At 42.6% G+C, this 16,521-nt stretch overlaps 1 protein-coding gene across 3 annotated transcripts in view; it reads right to left on the bottom strand.

Annotated features, from left to right (window-relative positions):
- The window catches only part of Kctd1 (potassium channel tetramerization domain containing 1), a 196,029-nt gene that overhangs the window by 32,264 nt on the left and 147,244 nt on the right, over positions 1-16,521 (bottom strand). For all 3 annotated transcript variants that reach the window (XM_076912966.1, XM_034518447.2, XM_034518446.2), the window contains exon 2: positions 13,524-13,702. In XM_076912966.1, coding sequence (XP_076769081.1) covers positions 13,524-13,702 — 179 coding nt within the window. The remainder of the gene's footprint in view (positions 1-13,523; positions 13,703-16,521) is intronic.

The following is a 16,521-nucleotide window of genomic DNA, read 5'->3' as shown; positions in this document are numbered from 1 at the left end:
CTGGAAGCAGGAACTGATGGAGAGGCCATGGAAGGATGCTGCTAATTGGCTTGCTTCCCATGGCTTCCTCAGCCTCCTTTCTTATAGCACCCAGGACCACTAGCCCCAGGATGCTCCTTCCAAATTTGGCTGGGTGGGAGTAGCTGGGTGGGGGTAGACCCTCCCCTCCCTCCCCTTCCTACCCCTCACCTCCCCCTTCCCAACCAATCGTGAATTAAGAAAATGCCTTACAGCTAGATTTTATGGAGACACTTTGTCAATTGAGGTTCCCTCTTCAGATAACTCTAGCTTGTGTCAAGTTGACATAAAACTATCCAGCACACACACAAATGCATGCACACACAAAACTTCAGAACCATCATTCAAAGTTATACAGCGAAAGTCTCATCCAAATATCAAAAGGTGGTAGAATGAATGGAAATAAACTCATTCTGTGATTGTATGACTTTAGAGTGATGGAGAAGTTTTAAAACTCATCCAGAAACCAGCTTCCCAATGACATCACCTCAGGACTGTGAGTCCTGCCTCCTTAGAGAGAGAAGAGCGGAAAATTCAAATTCATGCTGCACACAGTCATGTTTAAGGGTACACTGAACATCCTTGTCACCCAACTGCCTTCTCAGGATGTTCAATTGTTTTTTCTGGTCTCCAAGGAATGTGCCTGTTTGGCTATACAGTCTGAAGCTTTATATTTCTAGATTACGTTGTACATATACTTAGTAGTCACCAACTCAAAGTGTCATGTGAAAATAAACTGTGACTTGTAGAGCCAGGCATGGTGGCTTATTCCTGCAATCTCATAATTTAAAGACAGCTCTTACTGTTATGTGCATGGGAAACACCCATGAAGGTTACTAACAGCTCTGTGCTCTTGGCATCAGCAGGGCCAACAGTACTCACTCTGGAGGTGTCTGTCCTGGGCTATCACCCCACCCCGATGGGCCTGGGTTACATAATTCAAGAATTTCCCCAGAGGTACTCCCAGTCCTTCAACACACTGTACAACAAATGCATCTCTGGCTATTTCTCCCTAAGATGTCCAAAAAACAAAAATCCAGAACCAGGTCCCAACCTACTGATTAGCTCAAGAAGTAAATGTTTCCAGATAGGAACAAGAGCTTGTTATTTCCTTTTCCTGCTCCTGGTGCTCATATACAGAGGTGACAGCATCAGTCAGTTGATATGATGGCTTCCCTTGACTTGTTCTTCTACCTCCCTATGCACATGTCCCAATGAGAAGCAAGTGCCTTCAACAAGTTGGGAACCTCTGAGACAGGTGAGCTCCTCCCAAGCCCACCCAGAATACTGTGTTCTTGGGAGGAAAAGCGCTGCTCTTCTGTCCAGCTTTCTTACCATCACCAGCATCTCAATGGGCTGGAGAAAGGAATGTGCTTTATTCAAACATGGTTCCATGAGTTTGCTTGGTTGTTATGACTTTTGGTCCAATAATATAATTCTCTTTCTGATTTCTCCCTTATACCAGCTCATCCCCTACATGGTAAATTATCAAAATGATGAGGTTTTGGTGAGGTCTCGTCCCTAAAATGCTTAAGATTATAGATTAATAGGCCAGTCTTAGAGTATTCCATAAAGATAGAACTAGAGACAAGAAAGGGTGGGGGTCATCTAGGCACAGAACTCACTTGGTGGAGTGCTTGCGGAACGTTCCCAAGGGCACAGGCTCTATCCACAGCCCCGTTATCACACCTGCAATTTCAACATTCAGGTAGAGACTAGAACATGGGGGTGGGGGTGGGGAGTAAATATCCTGGGTTACATGGCTGGCATTACCTGAGGCCCTGAAGAGGAAGGGGTGGGAAAGAATCTTTCTTTTTTCCTTTTCTATGGATTGAGCTATTCTGAGATCAGGAGAGTTTCAGTTTTTGGATAAGCTCAGAAGTCCTCAGGGCCTGCTAGATTATTTCTCAAAGATCAATTTTAGTATGGGGGTGGGCACACTGAGCTTAATGAGGCTGGGGGTGGATCCCAGAGCTCACTAAATTCAGATAAAAAAGATGGAGTGAGCTCAGTTCACCTTTCTGTGATAAAACCCTCCCAACCTGCACACTTTGCCACTGTTTAAAAGGCCCACTGCGAGGCACTCAACTGAGCCTTCCAATAAAGAGACTCCAACGACGTCATAAAGCGCGCTGCCATTTCTACGCTGTCCGATATTGGCGTTTATTAGCAGCCTGAAGTCACCGTTCAGAGCCAGTGTCACTTCCAGGGACACAGTATTGAGTTTTTGTTTTGTGTCAGTGTGTATGTTCACGGATATGAGTGTGGTGTGCACACACGGAGGTCAGAAGACAACCTTGGGTTAGTCCTCAAGTCTGAGACAGGGTCTCTTCTCTGTTATCTGCTGCTCTGCATGGCAGAGACTATCTAGCTGACTGGGCAGCCGCTTGGATTCTTTGCTTCCCATCTCAGCTATTAGCACTGAGATTAAGGTACAAACTATCTGCTTTTTTCATGGGAGTCCTGGGGACTCAGATTCAGGGCTTCATGCTTGCACACAAAAGCATTCTACACAGAGATCTTTGTCCCATCCCCTCCCCAGACCAGATGTGGTCTCCTGAAGATATTCAACAACTCACTGACACGGTTGGGAGGCAATGACTTTTTCTGACTTTAGATTGAGGAGTTCAGGATGACATCAGAACTACCAGAACTCACAAGAATAAGGCTGTGAGGTGAATAATTCTTACATTCAAATGTTCCCATATGACAAAAGGGTAGTTGGGTTTTTGGAAATTCATGTAAATACTTTTCAATTACAATTATGTGTGTATGTGATGATGTGTGTGAAAGAGTGGAGTATGTACATGCATGTCACAGCATGCATGTGAGGTGAGAGGGCAGCTTAAAATTGTTTATTCTTGAGAATTTCATATATGGATACAATAAAATATATCTTCCATTTATCTCCTTCAGTTCTGCCTCATTCCCCCAACATGTCCCCTCCCCAACTTTACCATATATATTTTATATGTAATAGATATAGAATATGTATATATAAAATATATTTACATAGAGAAAATGTATATGTGTATAGTATATATATGTATATACACAGTGTATAATATACATATATAATATATACATATATACACATACATATACACACATACATATATACAAATACACATACAAACATAACATATATACACATACAAATATATATATATACATATATATACACATACATATATACATATACACACATACATATGTACATATATACACACATATATACATATGTATATATATACACACATATATGTATACACACATACATATATCATATATACCAAGTCCAGTTGTGCTCCCATATGTGCATGGGTATTGAACTGTCCACTAGAACATGGGAACATGGTAATCCTATCAGTAGCTATATCCTCAGAAAAGAGTGGTTCTCCATCTCTCAGATTCTGTCAGCTGCCAGAAGCTAGAAGACAACTTGACGTAGTCAGATCTCTCCTGTTGATGGTTCAGGGCATTCCACCCCACTACCATGCTTTTAGTCACCAAGCCATCTCACTGGTCCTAAATGTTTTCATATTGGCTGGTTTTTTTTTTTTTTTTAACCATAAACTGTCTTCACATCCACATGTGTGACTGGCAGAAATAACAGGGTTTGTAAAAAACAAAAACAAACAAACAAACAAACAAAACTAGTCAGTCCCTAAAAAGCAATATCTGAAATGTGTGGGCTGAGCTACATGAAGGAAATACTTAAAAACTGAAGCTACTTCAATGGAACTATTCTTAAAAACAGTGAGATGGATCATATTTCCATATGCTAACCTTGTAAGAAATTACCCAAAAGAATTGATTTTCAAATGGATGAGTGGATCAGGCATTTGTTATATTTTTTTGTATGATGAGAAGAAACATGAAAAGATTGAAAACAGTAAAAATAACCTTGGCATTCTCAGTGATACTATTCATCATGAAAAGTGAAAGCTGAGAATTCTTTTTGTCCCAAGCAGTATGACTCATGGCATAATCAGCAAGACAAGCCTGGTTTTACCAGACTGTATGTGGCCACACCATAGCACACACAGCTCCAGCCTGTGGACACTTATACCTCTCTCTGTCCCCATACATGAGGTGCCCAGACTCTGAGATACTCAAGGATTTCAGGGGCATGTGTTAAGACTGAAGAGTTTGGGTGAGGAGGTGCTGAGCTGGTACATCATTTGACTTGCAAGGAGAACCCAAGTTTCACTGCTAGCCAGTTGAGCCAAATTAGCAAGTTCCAGGCTCAGCAAGAGACCCTGTCACAAAGAACTCAAGGTTAAATAGGTCATGGGCCCTATGGGAAACCTACTACTACTGTTCTGCTAATGAACAGAGCAACAAAATGACTCCTAATGACACTGTCATTAGACGTCATAAATGAGGGCACCACTCAAACTTATCAGAGAAGTTTCTTCTTGCAGTAAACGGCAGTTAACACAGGAACCCATAACTGTACAGAGAGGAAGCAACTTTAGAATGTCAGCCCCAAGTGAGATGTCTACATCGTAGCTTCCCAAAAGGCTCAGGGATCTATGTGGAAGGAGGAGCAGGAAGCTTATTATAGCCACAGGTGGTGGATGACTCCAAAGAAACCTTTCTAGACACAGTGGGCAGATGCAGAAACTGTGACAGCAGAAGACCTGCACAAGCTCAGGCCAGACAAAACCCCAGCATGGAGAGGGCCTGCCTCTAACCAAGGGGTACACAACTGTGCTGGATAAGGGAAAGTCGGTTCAGTGATGTAGTGCTTAATGTATCTCCCATGCTCTAGGGAGAGCCCCACACCCAGGAGTAGTCAGCCAGCAAATCCTGGACTACTTGGTTTTTGTTTTTGTCTGTTTGTTTGTTTAGAGAAAGATAGAAAGAAGTAGCATTGGATGGATAGGGAGCTGGGGGAAGACCTGGTCTGGGAGGATTCGAAGGAGGAGGAAGAATATGATTAAATATATTGTATAAAATTCTCAAAGAATAAGTAGAAATATTTAAAAATAATATAGAAAGCCATAAAAAAAAAGACATCCAGTGTCAGCCTCTGGCATGTGTGCACACACACACACCTACCCACACTAACATGTATACACACACATTCACAAAAAGTTGAGGATTTCTCTCCTCCCTGAGAAGTAAATGAGTAACAGAACATGCCCAGAAATCTGTATCTCCTGAGATGGAGAAGGTGAAGGAGAAGGAGAAGGCATCACTTAGAGGAAGTTAGGGGTCACCTGACTTTCATTCTGGTTCCTTGTTTTCCACTGAAGGAAGTAAGTTTGAAAAGAAATCCTTCTGCTCTGTGCCTTGAAGGAAAGAGGCTATAAATCCCCAATTCACAGGCACGGCCCCCAAGGACACAAGGCTGGAACACAAGCGAGAAGAGCTTGGTAGAGATGGGTTTCTAACAGGAAGATGTCCATAGGAAGTCGAGTTCTTGACAAATTAGGACATAATTAAAGTACTCAATAATGACCTGCAACTCAACCTTGAATTGTTTATCTCTGTTATTCCCAAATGAGTCTAACATCATGGTGCCAGCAGGTGCATACATGCAAGAGCATCTCTGCCTTCTTCCCAGATCCGACTGGGAAGACCGAGGAGAGGCTAAGGCACTATTTGCTTCTGCACACCTTTGTTTCAGCAACTTTTAATTCACTACTTCAGTCAAAACCAAACATAACTTTATGTGCAAAAATGAAAGAACAGGACAGTCACAAGCAGTCTTGTGGGTGATGGTGAGGGCCTGTAGCTGTCCTGTGGGTTCCTGTCCACTGGGAAAACGGGGTAATGTGGTGATTCCCCATGCAGCAGTGCAGAGATGCAGCACAGGACATGGGAGACAAACAGATCTCGTATGACTCACATGCTAGCAAAGTCTGCTTCCAAGTATGAATTAAAATACAAACTGGACTTTCGAGTTAATTTTTTTTCAGACAAATAGATGTTTCTTGGGATGGGGGAATAACTATGTGAAAATAAAATTACCTTTAGATTTAATATAGGGAGCAAGTTAATTCCCCAGATACCTTGAACAATAATCTTTTCTTTTTTTTTTTTTTAAGACAGTGTCTTAAATAGCCGAGGCTGGCCCAGACTCATTGTATAATAGACATAAGTCATAAACTCCTGATCCTCCCTCCTCCACCTCTCAAGTGCTGGGATTACGGGGGTGCTCCACTGCGCCTAGCTGTTATCTTTCTCAGCCGTAGTGAGCTCTTAGTGAAATACTGCTTACTGACTCTTTATTTACTGTTTCTCTCTGCTACCTCTGCCTGATAAGCTACAGAAGCCGTTGTAAGAGAAGGAGGACTTTTGTAGGTTGTTGTGTCTTCTGGTGGAAGAGAAAACAAAATCACCCATACAGGGAACACAAGAGGGTGATGGGGAGAGGTAGATACCATTGTGGTCTTTTCTCTACATTATACTTAAAACAACACCTCCCAAGTCCCACCGCACTGAAAGCAAGAGCCGCCTTGTTCCCTGGTGAGGATCCCGTGGAGGAATCCCACAGCTGTACAGCATGTCTTACTAAAGGATTATTCTCCCAGCACTAACTAAAGCCAGGTTCATTGTTTAAACACAGAGGGCTGTTCAACTTCTCATTTGTTCACCTGTATCCCAAAGGAGAACTGTGGGAAAGCAGAACAGTAAAATAAAGAGAGGAGACAGACAAGGACTCCAGCCCATCGAGCCTGGGAAACGCCACACTTCCAAAGTCTAAGGCTCAGCCAGTCTTGTTCCTCGATCATTATATGCATGCCCTGTCACAGCAGCAGCAGTATGACCTCCCTTCCCTTTCTGCTGATACTCTACAGGTGACCTACCCTGGTACACTTCAACATGGGCACCGAATTGTCTCACACGTGGATCAAAAGGCAGGGCATAACAAAACAGACTAGTCACTAGCGTGCAGTAACTTTATGGGATTTTTGTTTTGTTTTTCTGTTTGCTTTTTAGATCAATTCTCTCTATGCAGCCCAACCAGGCATACCTCATCCAGCATCTCCCTGTCTCTCTTCTTGAGACCTCAGATTATAGATATAAGCCACTGAGCCTGACTTCATGCAGCAATTCTGAGGAAAATTCTGATGAACCATTTGGCAGATCAGATGCATCCTGTAACAGCATTAATTTTTGGGGGGGGTGGGGTGTCTTTGAAACATGAGCTTATATGATAACACAGTGACACTCATATCTAGGAATGACAAAATCAAAACTGAAGACACGAAGGTGGGAATGTTGCCATGACAGACTCCTCAGACTTAGCAGGATTCCAGAAAGTTCCCCAGGACAGAACAGACATGCAAACATTGACTTGACTGTCTTTAGAACTGTCTCCTAAGATCCTTTTATTTTAAGGTTTAAAAAATGTATTTAAAATTAGGTGTATAGGTATGTGTCTGTGTGTATGTTCACATATGAACTTGTGTGCCTGTGGAGTAAAGAAGACAGCGTGAATCCTCTGGAGTTTACGAGCCACTCAATAGGGCTCTAGGAACCAAACCCAGATCCACTGGAAGAGCAGGGGGTGCTCTTAACCACTGAGCCATCTGCCCAGTTCCATATTTGAGGTGGTTTTGAGAGACAGGGTACAAATGTATGTAATGTAGGGTGGTCTGGAACTCACAAGCCTGGCCTCGCTAATCCTCCCATAGTACACTTACCTGGCTTCCCTCTCAGTGTAGTTTCATTGATCCTGTGTTGTCTACCTCACATGAGCATGATGCACGCCAGGAGACAGAACTCTGCTGGCACGGGCATGTGCTTGCCTCCTCCAGCCTAAAGCTCTGAATGCACACATCCTTCGGGTGGCCATAGGCGTCAACTCCAAGGGTATAGGAGGAGTGTCTTGAGGTTTGCAGTTACCTACATATCCCCGTATGCTTAGTAAATCAGCAACTATTTTAGAGATATCCATTTAGCATAATCTACTTATGTGGGAGTTAACTCATGTACTGGGTTTAAAATATACAAAAGCTCTGTCAAGCCGTCAGCTCAGAAGGCTCAGGGAACTAAAACCCGAGAGCTCCCTGCCAGACAGTGAACTATTTTCACTGAGACCCCCACTTTATTACCACCTCACAGATCCTATTAATTATGTGGCTCAGCCAACTTCCCCACTTGAAAGAATCCACATTTGAATATGCATGAGCAGAACACCACTAAAATTATTTTTGCAAGAAGGGACAGTGACAGATGAGAAACTTTGAACTCAGACAAGCCTTTCTCAAAATGATCGCTGAATGGATGGATGTTCACCATACACATACGCCCAGAGCAGATCTTCAGGATGCCACATAATTTGGCATGCAACTTAATAAACAAATTATTGCACTATTTTAATCCTTTGCTATCAGTGGTGTTAATAAAGTATCTTCAGTGTTTTTGAGCCAGTCGTAACCAGATCTGCCCTTTAAATCTGCACAGCCCAGAGAAAGAACATCTACAAACACCCTGCATCAGATGCTCACACTATAAATCAAGTGAGAAGACCAGTATAGAAGGTTCTGATTCCATCCACTTACTCCACAACCCCCCTTTTTAAAGTGGTGCTGGGTTTGATCAGGCATGTTGGGCAAGAACTCTACCATGGAGCTACACTCCTGAGTCCCCAACCCTCTTAAACTGTTGTTGTTGTTTTAAGACACAGTCTTGATAAGTTGCCCAAGCTGGGCTTGAACTCTCAATCCTGCTGCCTCTGTTCCCTGAGTAGAGTAGCTCAGATTACAGGCCCATACCACCAGGTCCATCTGGAAATATTTGATGATGGCATATTTTTCTTGACCTTTTCTTTGTTGTTGTCCCTTTATATGGGAAAACAGGCAGCATGAGTCCGAGTCTGTTGACTTCTGACCACCCATCTTTACATATTCATGGCTGTCTACAATCCCGGTTCAGATTTGCTTCTACTTTTTTGAAAGTGCCCCTCTTTGTAAGCCAGTTGAGCCTTGAACGCAGTATGCTTCTATGTCAGTCTCCCAAGTGCTAGGGATACAGGGTGACCTGTTGTCCTTGGTCTAGGTTTTGCTTTATTTGTTCGAGGTTTGTTTTGTTTTTTGTTTTTCCTTTAAATGTAATTGGTGTAAAGTTATTACAGATTGAAAGCGGGTGTCTTGTGGAGTCGACTGTAATCCTGGTTGGAGATTCCCAGCACCTCCCTTCCTTTCCTTGTGAGTCTTGGGCTGAGATTCAGATCTCTCACAGATGTCGTGCCCCAAGCTATGTATGCATCCCTCATATCTTCCACCTCACATCTTTTAAAGGTCATTTGTTACTTACAAATCAGAATTTCTTTAACTAGAGTTCTTTGCTGTGATCCTAGAAGCCCCCTTTCCCTCAGGCACGCTGCACCAGAAGTAGGTAGAGAAGAACCAGGGGCTCTGAGTGGGCACAGAAGGGGCAGTCCTTCAGGGAGGCCAGGGTTCAAAGCACCCCAGAATCTAGAGAATGTAACCAGAACTGCTAATAATCCTATGTTCGTGGGTGATGCAATTGGTCTGTCTGGGTTTATTGACTGAGGGTTGACTAGGTTGTAGATCTTCACAGAACTTGGAAGGGACACTGGACACCTAGGGGGAAAAAATCACAAACGTGTGTTCTTCTAAGAGTCTTTGACTGCTAAAATCTGAGGGTTGGTCCCTTTCTGAAGTTTCTTTGAGATGAGTATTTAATTACTTACAAAAGTGTCCCAAGAACCAAGGAGGAGCAGAGTGACACATGCAGACAATTGAACACTAAGCCAGTGTTATCTAACCAGTGTCATTTGCTTTAGGTATAAAGCCATGGAATCAGAAGTTTCTTTGAAACTTGATATAAGTGTTGGGAAGGAGAATGTAAAGCGGGCATACATGAGAGTTTACAATCCCAGGGACCAGGAAGGAGACCCCAGCATCAGGTCAGGCTGTCTCCTAGCTGTGGAAAGGAAGCTGTGAGGATCTGGAAGACAGCTGGAGAGGAGGTAACTGCTGAGTGGCTGATCACTATGTACTGAGTGAAGGACTGTGAAGCACTTCCTATAGTCATGTGCAATGAACAGCCTTATAAAATGTGCACTTGTACCTGTTTTATATGAGAGGAGGCAGGTATTCAGCCATCGGATCCTACCAACTCATCAAACACCTGCCAGGCAGATGGCAGAGACTACATGTAAACACGCATAACAACGAAGCAAATCACTTTTGTTCGGGCTGGAGGTGGGACTTAGGAATAGGACATGTGCCTGCCATGTGTAAGGACCCAAGTTTGACCTTGGAAATATCAAAAGAAAAAACTCTTTATCATTGCTGCTGTGAGACCGTGGGCAAATGGTGACTGGAAATGACAAAAAAATTGAGGAGAGTATTCAATGAGTCCGCCTTTTAAAATTATGTCGATGAGAAAAAAATCCAATTTTTGATGTATGAAAGTATTAGGATGGGAAAGTGCAGGTTTAATTCTTTCCATAAAAGCACATATTCCTAGTTTAGTGCTTCCATAGAGGAAAGAAGATGCATAAGCAATTTTACATTTTCTAGAGGCCACATGGGAAAAATAAAAATAAGAAAAATTTGTCTGAAATATATTTCCATCTAACTCAAAATATTATCATTCTAACATAAAAAGAATGTGACATAAAAATCAATTTTACACAGTTTTTGGGTTCTATGTCTCAAAGTTTAGTGTGTAACGTATGCCAAAGGGGGGCGGGAGGTGTCAACGTGGACTGACCTTTCTTTGGGTGCTCAATAGCTTCATGTGGCAGCTGGCTACTATGAGAGACCAAGCAGGTTAGAGAGGGTACAGAAACCTGTGGAATTTGATTCACATTTCAGGATGTGAATAATGAGAGTCAAATCATGGACTGGAGGAATATTCATAGAAAGATAGACTAGAGAAGTCTCCAAATGAGACATTAACTGAGGTCCATTCCGAAACTATGCAGTACCCATAGGAGGTGAGTGGAAAATTCTGTGGGACATCAACAGACTGAGAGAGTGGTTAACCTTTTGTCTTCTACAACTACCCAAAAGTCAAGTGGATGCAGAGGTCTACCACCCATGGGCTCTCCAAAGGCTAGAACCTTACAGAACATTAGACTCTGTAAAGACCCAAGCACCTCCACTGAGCAACACAGAAGAAAACCAGCTGCTTAAGGCATAGGCTAGTGGTCCGAAAACCCATGTCCACAAAAGCCAAAGTCCAGTACCTTGATGTGTGCATCTATTCGAGCATGTACACCTATATGTTCTGTGATGAAACACTCTGACAAAAAGCACCTTAGGGGAAAGGATTTAGTTAGTTATTTCTAGGCCACGATAAAACATTGAGGGAAATTGAAGCAGAACTCAAACATTAAATAGATACTATAGAGGAATGTTGCTTGCCAGCTGGCTTGCTTGAAGGTTCATGCTTAGTTGTCTTTCTTATACCACCCAGAATACCTGCCTAGGGACGGTAATGCCCACAGTGGGCTGGACTTTCTTATATGTGTTATAATCAAGACAGTTCCTCACAAGCATGCCAATCTGATTTGGGCAATTCTGAAACCCAAGTTCTCTCTTCCCAGGTGACTATGTCAAGGTGAAAAGAAATACTAAGCAGACAGCTGGGATCATAGGAATTTAGCTGTTTTAGATTGGATGCATGCTTTTGTGACAAGCGCCTTACCAATTTAGCTATTCCCAAAGCCGCCAAGACCTTCTGAGTAAAAAGATAATACCCCTACATGGAAAATTCCACATCATGAAAGTTTGTTTTGTCCACAGAATTGTTAAAAATATGATACAAAATGATCTTCAGGACATGTGTATAAAATTATACATATGAATTATATATAAATGAATTTCATGTTGAAAAATGTGTTCCCTTTCCCCAGATAGCTCATTAGATATTCTAAATTTTGAAAATATTCTAAATACAAATATTCTAAAATTTGAAAATATGCCAAGTCAGAAATACTTTTATCCTATGTACTCTGGAAGTAAGCCCCTCAAGCTGCATTAACTCCCCCCTTATATAAGAGGTTTAGAAAGCAAACCAAAGCAAAAGGCCAGCAGACCAGAACACCGGCTTGCCCACACCTAAGGACAGGGTTTGAACCTGTGTATGTATTTTGTACTTGACCCTGGATTTAACTCCTCATCTGAAGGTCCAGCAGCAATTTTTTTTATAGTTGATGTTAGTATTAACAGAAGGTTGGAAGGAAGACAACAAATGGTACTATTTTAAAAGAACAAGAATTATAGAGTCATAGTCATGAAAACTTTAGCCACTGTGACCATGTGACCCTGTGTCACCTTAGTGTTTTTGAGTCACACCTGCTTTAACAGCTGACTGATAGGATTACATCATTGTAATCCTCTGTGGATAACATAGAAACCTACATTCCAGTCATTTCATTTTTATCATGGAAATTAAATCTGGTAATCAGGATTTTCCTATACTTTTCACCCCAATTTTCAAATTATTTTATATAATAATACTAGGTAGTCAAGAGATCTGAAAAACTAATACTCAAGTCTCCATAACATTTTTACAGTAGCTATGATTTTTTTCCAACTCATTATTTTTTATTGGATATTTTATTTCTTTACATTTCAAATGTTAACCCCTTTCCCCATCCCACTCACCCCCAGAAGCACCCCATCCCATTTCCCATTCCCTGCTTCTATGATGGTGTTCCCCAACCCACCCACTTCTGCCTCCGGCCCTCAAATTCCCCTACAGTGGAGCATTGAGTCTTCACAGGATCAAGGGCCTCTCCTCCCACTGATGCCCAACAAGGGCCTCTCCTCCTCTGTCCATCCTCTGCTACATATGCGGCTGGAGCCATGGGTCTCTCCATATGGACTCTTTGGTGGGTGGTTTAGTCCCTGAGAGCTCTGGGGGTGGGGGGAGGTCTGCTTGGTTGATATTATTGTTGTTCCTATGGGGTTACAAACCCCTTTGTAGCTATGATTTTTATTCAATATTTTCTATTTAGGCTACAAACTATTTTCTCTCCCCATCCCCCTCACTGTCTGTCTGTCTCTGTCTCTCTCTCTTTCTCTCTCTCTGTGTATGCCAGCCCGTGTGTGTGTGTGTGTGTGTGTGTGTGTGTGTGTGTGTGTGTGCCAGCCAATGCATGCCATGGTATATACATGGAACTTAGAGAACAACCCTCTGGATTCTCTCCTTCCACCTTGACATGAGTTTGAACTGAGGCCTTAGGTATTATTTTTTATTATTATTATTTTTAGTATTATTATTATTTCACCCTGCTTGCATCATTTTTTAATTTCTAGGTTGGGTCTCAGTCTATAGTCCTGGCTGGCCTTGGATTCATTATGTAGCCCCAGCTTGTCCTTTTCCCTTGGGTTCCCGAATAGTGGAATTACAGGATTATAATGCATGGCACTCAGAACATTTACTCCATGTCCCCTGAGTGGCTTCTGTAGGTTATGTCCTACACTTGGCTGTGGCCAGTCCACAGTGGTCTTCTGAGCATTTCTTGCATGCACTTCTGAATATGACATCACTTTTGCAATTACCTTGATTCAGGGTATTTGGTGAGGGTGGCCAGGCTGCTGGTGTACATGTGGCCGCCCACATCGATGTGGACGGGTGCATTGGACTTGGTGAGCTGCGCTGGAGTCGGAATGCCTTGGTTGTTCAGTGGCGATGCAGGGGATCTAGTGATCAGAGGTCTTGACATATTGGGCCGACTGTCCTACAGAGAGAGAAGCACATTTAGATATGGTTTCTGTTGTTACTGTAACTGGAAACAGATCATAAGAAATGAGTGAGTGAGTGCCAGTGATGATCAATTGCAATAAAATCTGGAAAACTGCAGGTTCTCTCACTTTGCAGTAATGATTTATTAGCAAAACAAACCCTGCAACAGAGAGAAAGAAAACTTCATGTGCTCGGGGTCCACTTCTGATGACTCTCAGGGCTTATTATGCAAATGAATGTTCATATTATGCAAATAACAAGTGGCTTGTGGAGAAATCATATTCATTTCCAATGAAAAGATAATCAGAGCTTAAAACAATACACACCCAAATAAAATATGTGTGGTTTATACTTGTCTTTGAAAACTTCTTCGTTGCTAAGCCCAAGGAATTGGAGCAGATCTTTTGCCATGTGTGTTCTGTAAGATGGTTTCCTACAGTTCTATTTTGTGAATCACTAAAGAGAATGTTGTACAGTTCTATCTGTCAGCTGTTCAAAGAGGCACCATGGGTTTATCAGTCAATGGATTTTTTTAAAATATCAGATCCCAGTCCTTGGGGTCTGTGACTCTGGGATGCTTCAAACAACAGAACCTTCAAGTGGGTTGTCGATCACCGACAAGCTGCTTTGTTGTGCTCCTGACTTCTGAGGAGATCAGGTTTCCTAGGTGAGGATGAGGCAGGTGTTGCCACCACAATGTGTAGTCACAGCAGCAGAAAGTGTGTTGTAAACAAACAGACCAGGATGAGGGCAGCATGTGGTGCAGAAGGAACTGCACTCCCAAGAACAGAGAGGAGGCCAGTCATCAGGGGATACAGCATAGATGCTCAAACACTGTGGGTGACTCCCAACCACAGGCAAGTCACGTCAAGATTCTGGCACTCCACAAGAGGCAGCTATTTACAGTCATCAATTTGATGACCTAATTGGTGATCAGTTGAGGACACAACTAAAAGAGCATCCTGTAAGACTGACCACACACACACACCCTCAAGTCTGTAATTTAGCCAGAGACTGTTTTCAAACATACTGACAATGGATGCCAAAAATGGTGCTGGACATACAAGAAGAGGATTCTGAAAAGCAGCTCCGATGGAGGTTACAGAAGGAAGTTGCTTCGTCTTGAGCTTAAAGTGCAACATGATAAAATATATATTTACAAAATGTCATAGACTTCTTGATCCTGGAACAGCTTGAGGAACTACCTGGAGCTTAAGTGGTAGACATTTTAGAGCAGGAGTCCAAGCAAGACTTCGACTGGGCCTGCTTCTCCAGGCAGCCACTACGAACAGGGGGCAATGGTGCCTTTCACAAAACGTTTGCCATCTGTGTGGTGCCCTTCTGCGTGGTGCATGAAACAGAGCCCAGAAACTGTCACTCGGAGGGAGCTCATTTTTTCAGCTTCTAAATTAGGTGGCAAATTCATGGGTACTCACTGGAGTATTCTTTACTGTATTTTTCAATAATGCAAAATAGAAATTAAGAACACAAAAGGGTGCTTGGAACACATAAGGAAAAGGAGCTGAAAGGGTTATTAGGCAGAAGAAAAAAAAAAAAACTAAACAAAATCGCAGATGGCAGAACATATTAAGGCTAAAAAGTGCCAGAAGTAGCAATTGCAGTTCCGGGAGACAGAAAACATACTCTACCCTTAAGAAGTGATCAAGGTCTGTGGAGATGCAGAGAATAAACTGCTAGCTGTGTAAGTATAAAGAATGCCCTCAGAATTCATACACGGCCTGGCCTGGTAGCACGAGTCTGTAATGTACTGTGCACTAAAGGCTGTCCGGGAGATTTTGAGTGAGCTAGCCTGGCATGTGAACCAATCAACAATGGCCTCGTCCTAGGTACCATTACTATTGCTGCAATGAAACACCTTGACCAAAAGCAAGTTGGAGAGGACAGCATTTATTTGGCTTACACATAGTACATCAATGAAGGAAGTCAGGACAGGAACTCACACAGGGCAGGAACCTGCATGCAGGCGCTGACACAGAGGCCATGGAAGAGTGCTGCTTATGGACTTGCTCTCCAAGGCTTTCTCAGCCTGCTTTCTTATAGAACACAGAACCACCAGTCTACAAAGGGCCGAGAACCCACCCACATCAATTACTAATTTAAAAAAAGAGCTCTACAGGTTTTCGGGCAGCCCAGTCTCACGGAGGCATTTTCTCAATCGAGGCTCCCTCCTCTCAGATGACTTTAGCTTGTGTCAAATTGACATTAAGCTTTTCAGCACAACTGACCCCTTGTTAACTTCACACACACACACACACACACACACACACACACACCACTGTTAAGCCATAACCTTTCCTGTTCCTGTTCATCCCCAAGACTGGACATTAACATTGACATCACACAACATAAAACATTTTCAAACATAAAATATACCATAAGCCATACAAATTCAAACACTTAAAAAAAATTCACTCTCTTTTTAAAATCCCAGCTCTTTAACTGTGGGCCCCTGTAAAATAAAAAATAAATAAAAAACAAGTAAAATATTTTTTTATTTCAAGAGGGAAGAACAGTCACGATCAAAGCAAAATCAAATTCCAACTGTGTAAATAATTCAATGTCCACTGTCTGGGATTCACTCCCCATCTTCTGAGCTCCTTTCTAAGGCTTAGGCTGCTTCTTCAGCTCTCCCCGCTGCAGTGCATACAGCTTGTTCTAGCTGCTTCTTCAGCTCTCCCTGCTGCAGCGCATACAGCTTGTTCTGGGCTCTGGCTGGCTGCATGCACTCCACTGCTGCTGCTGCTGGTGGTGGTGGTCATCTAGTGGTATCTCTACAAAGCTGGGTTCTCTTGC

The sequence above is a fragment of the Arvicanthis niloticus genome, chromosome 14 (assembly GCF_011762505.2).
Source record: "Arvicanthis niloticus isolate mArvNil1 chromosome 14, mArvNil1.pat.X, whole genome shotgun sequence".
NCBI lineage: Eukaryota > Metazoa > Chordata > Mammalia > Rodentia > Muridae > Arvicanthis > Arvicanthis niloticus.
This window is presented reverse-complemented; position numbering and strand designations above follow the sequence as displayed.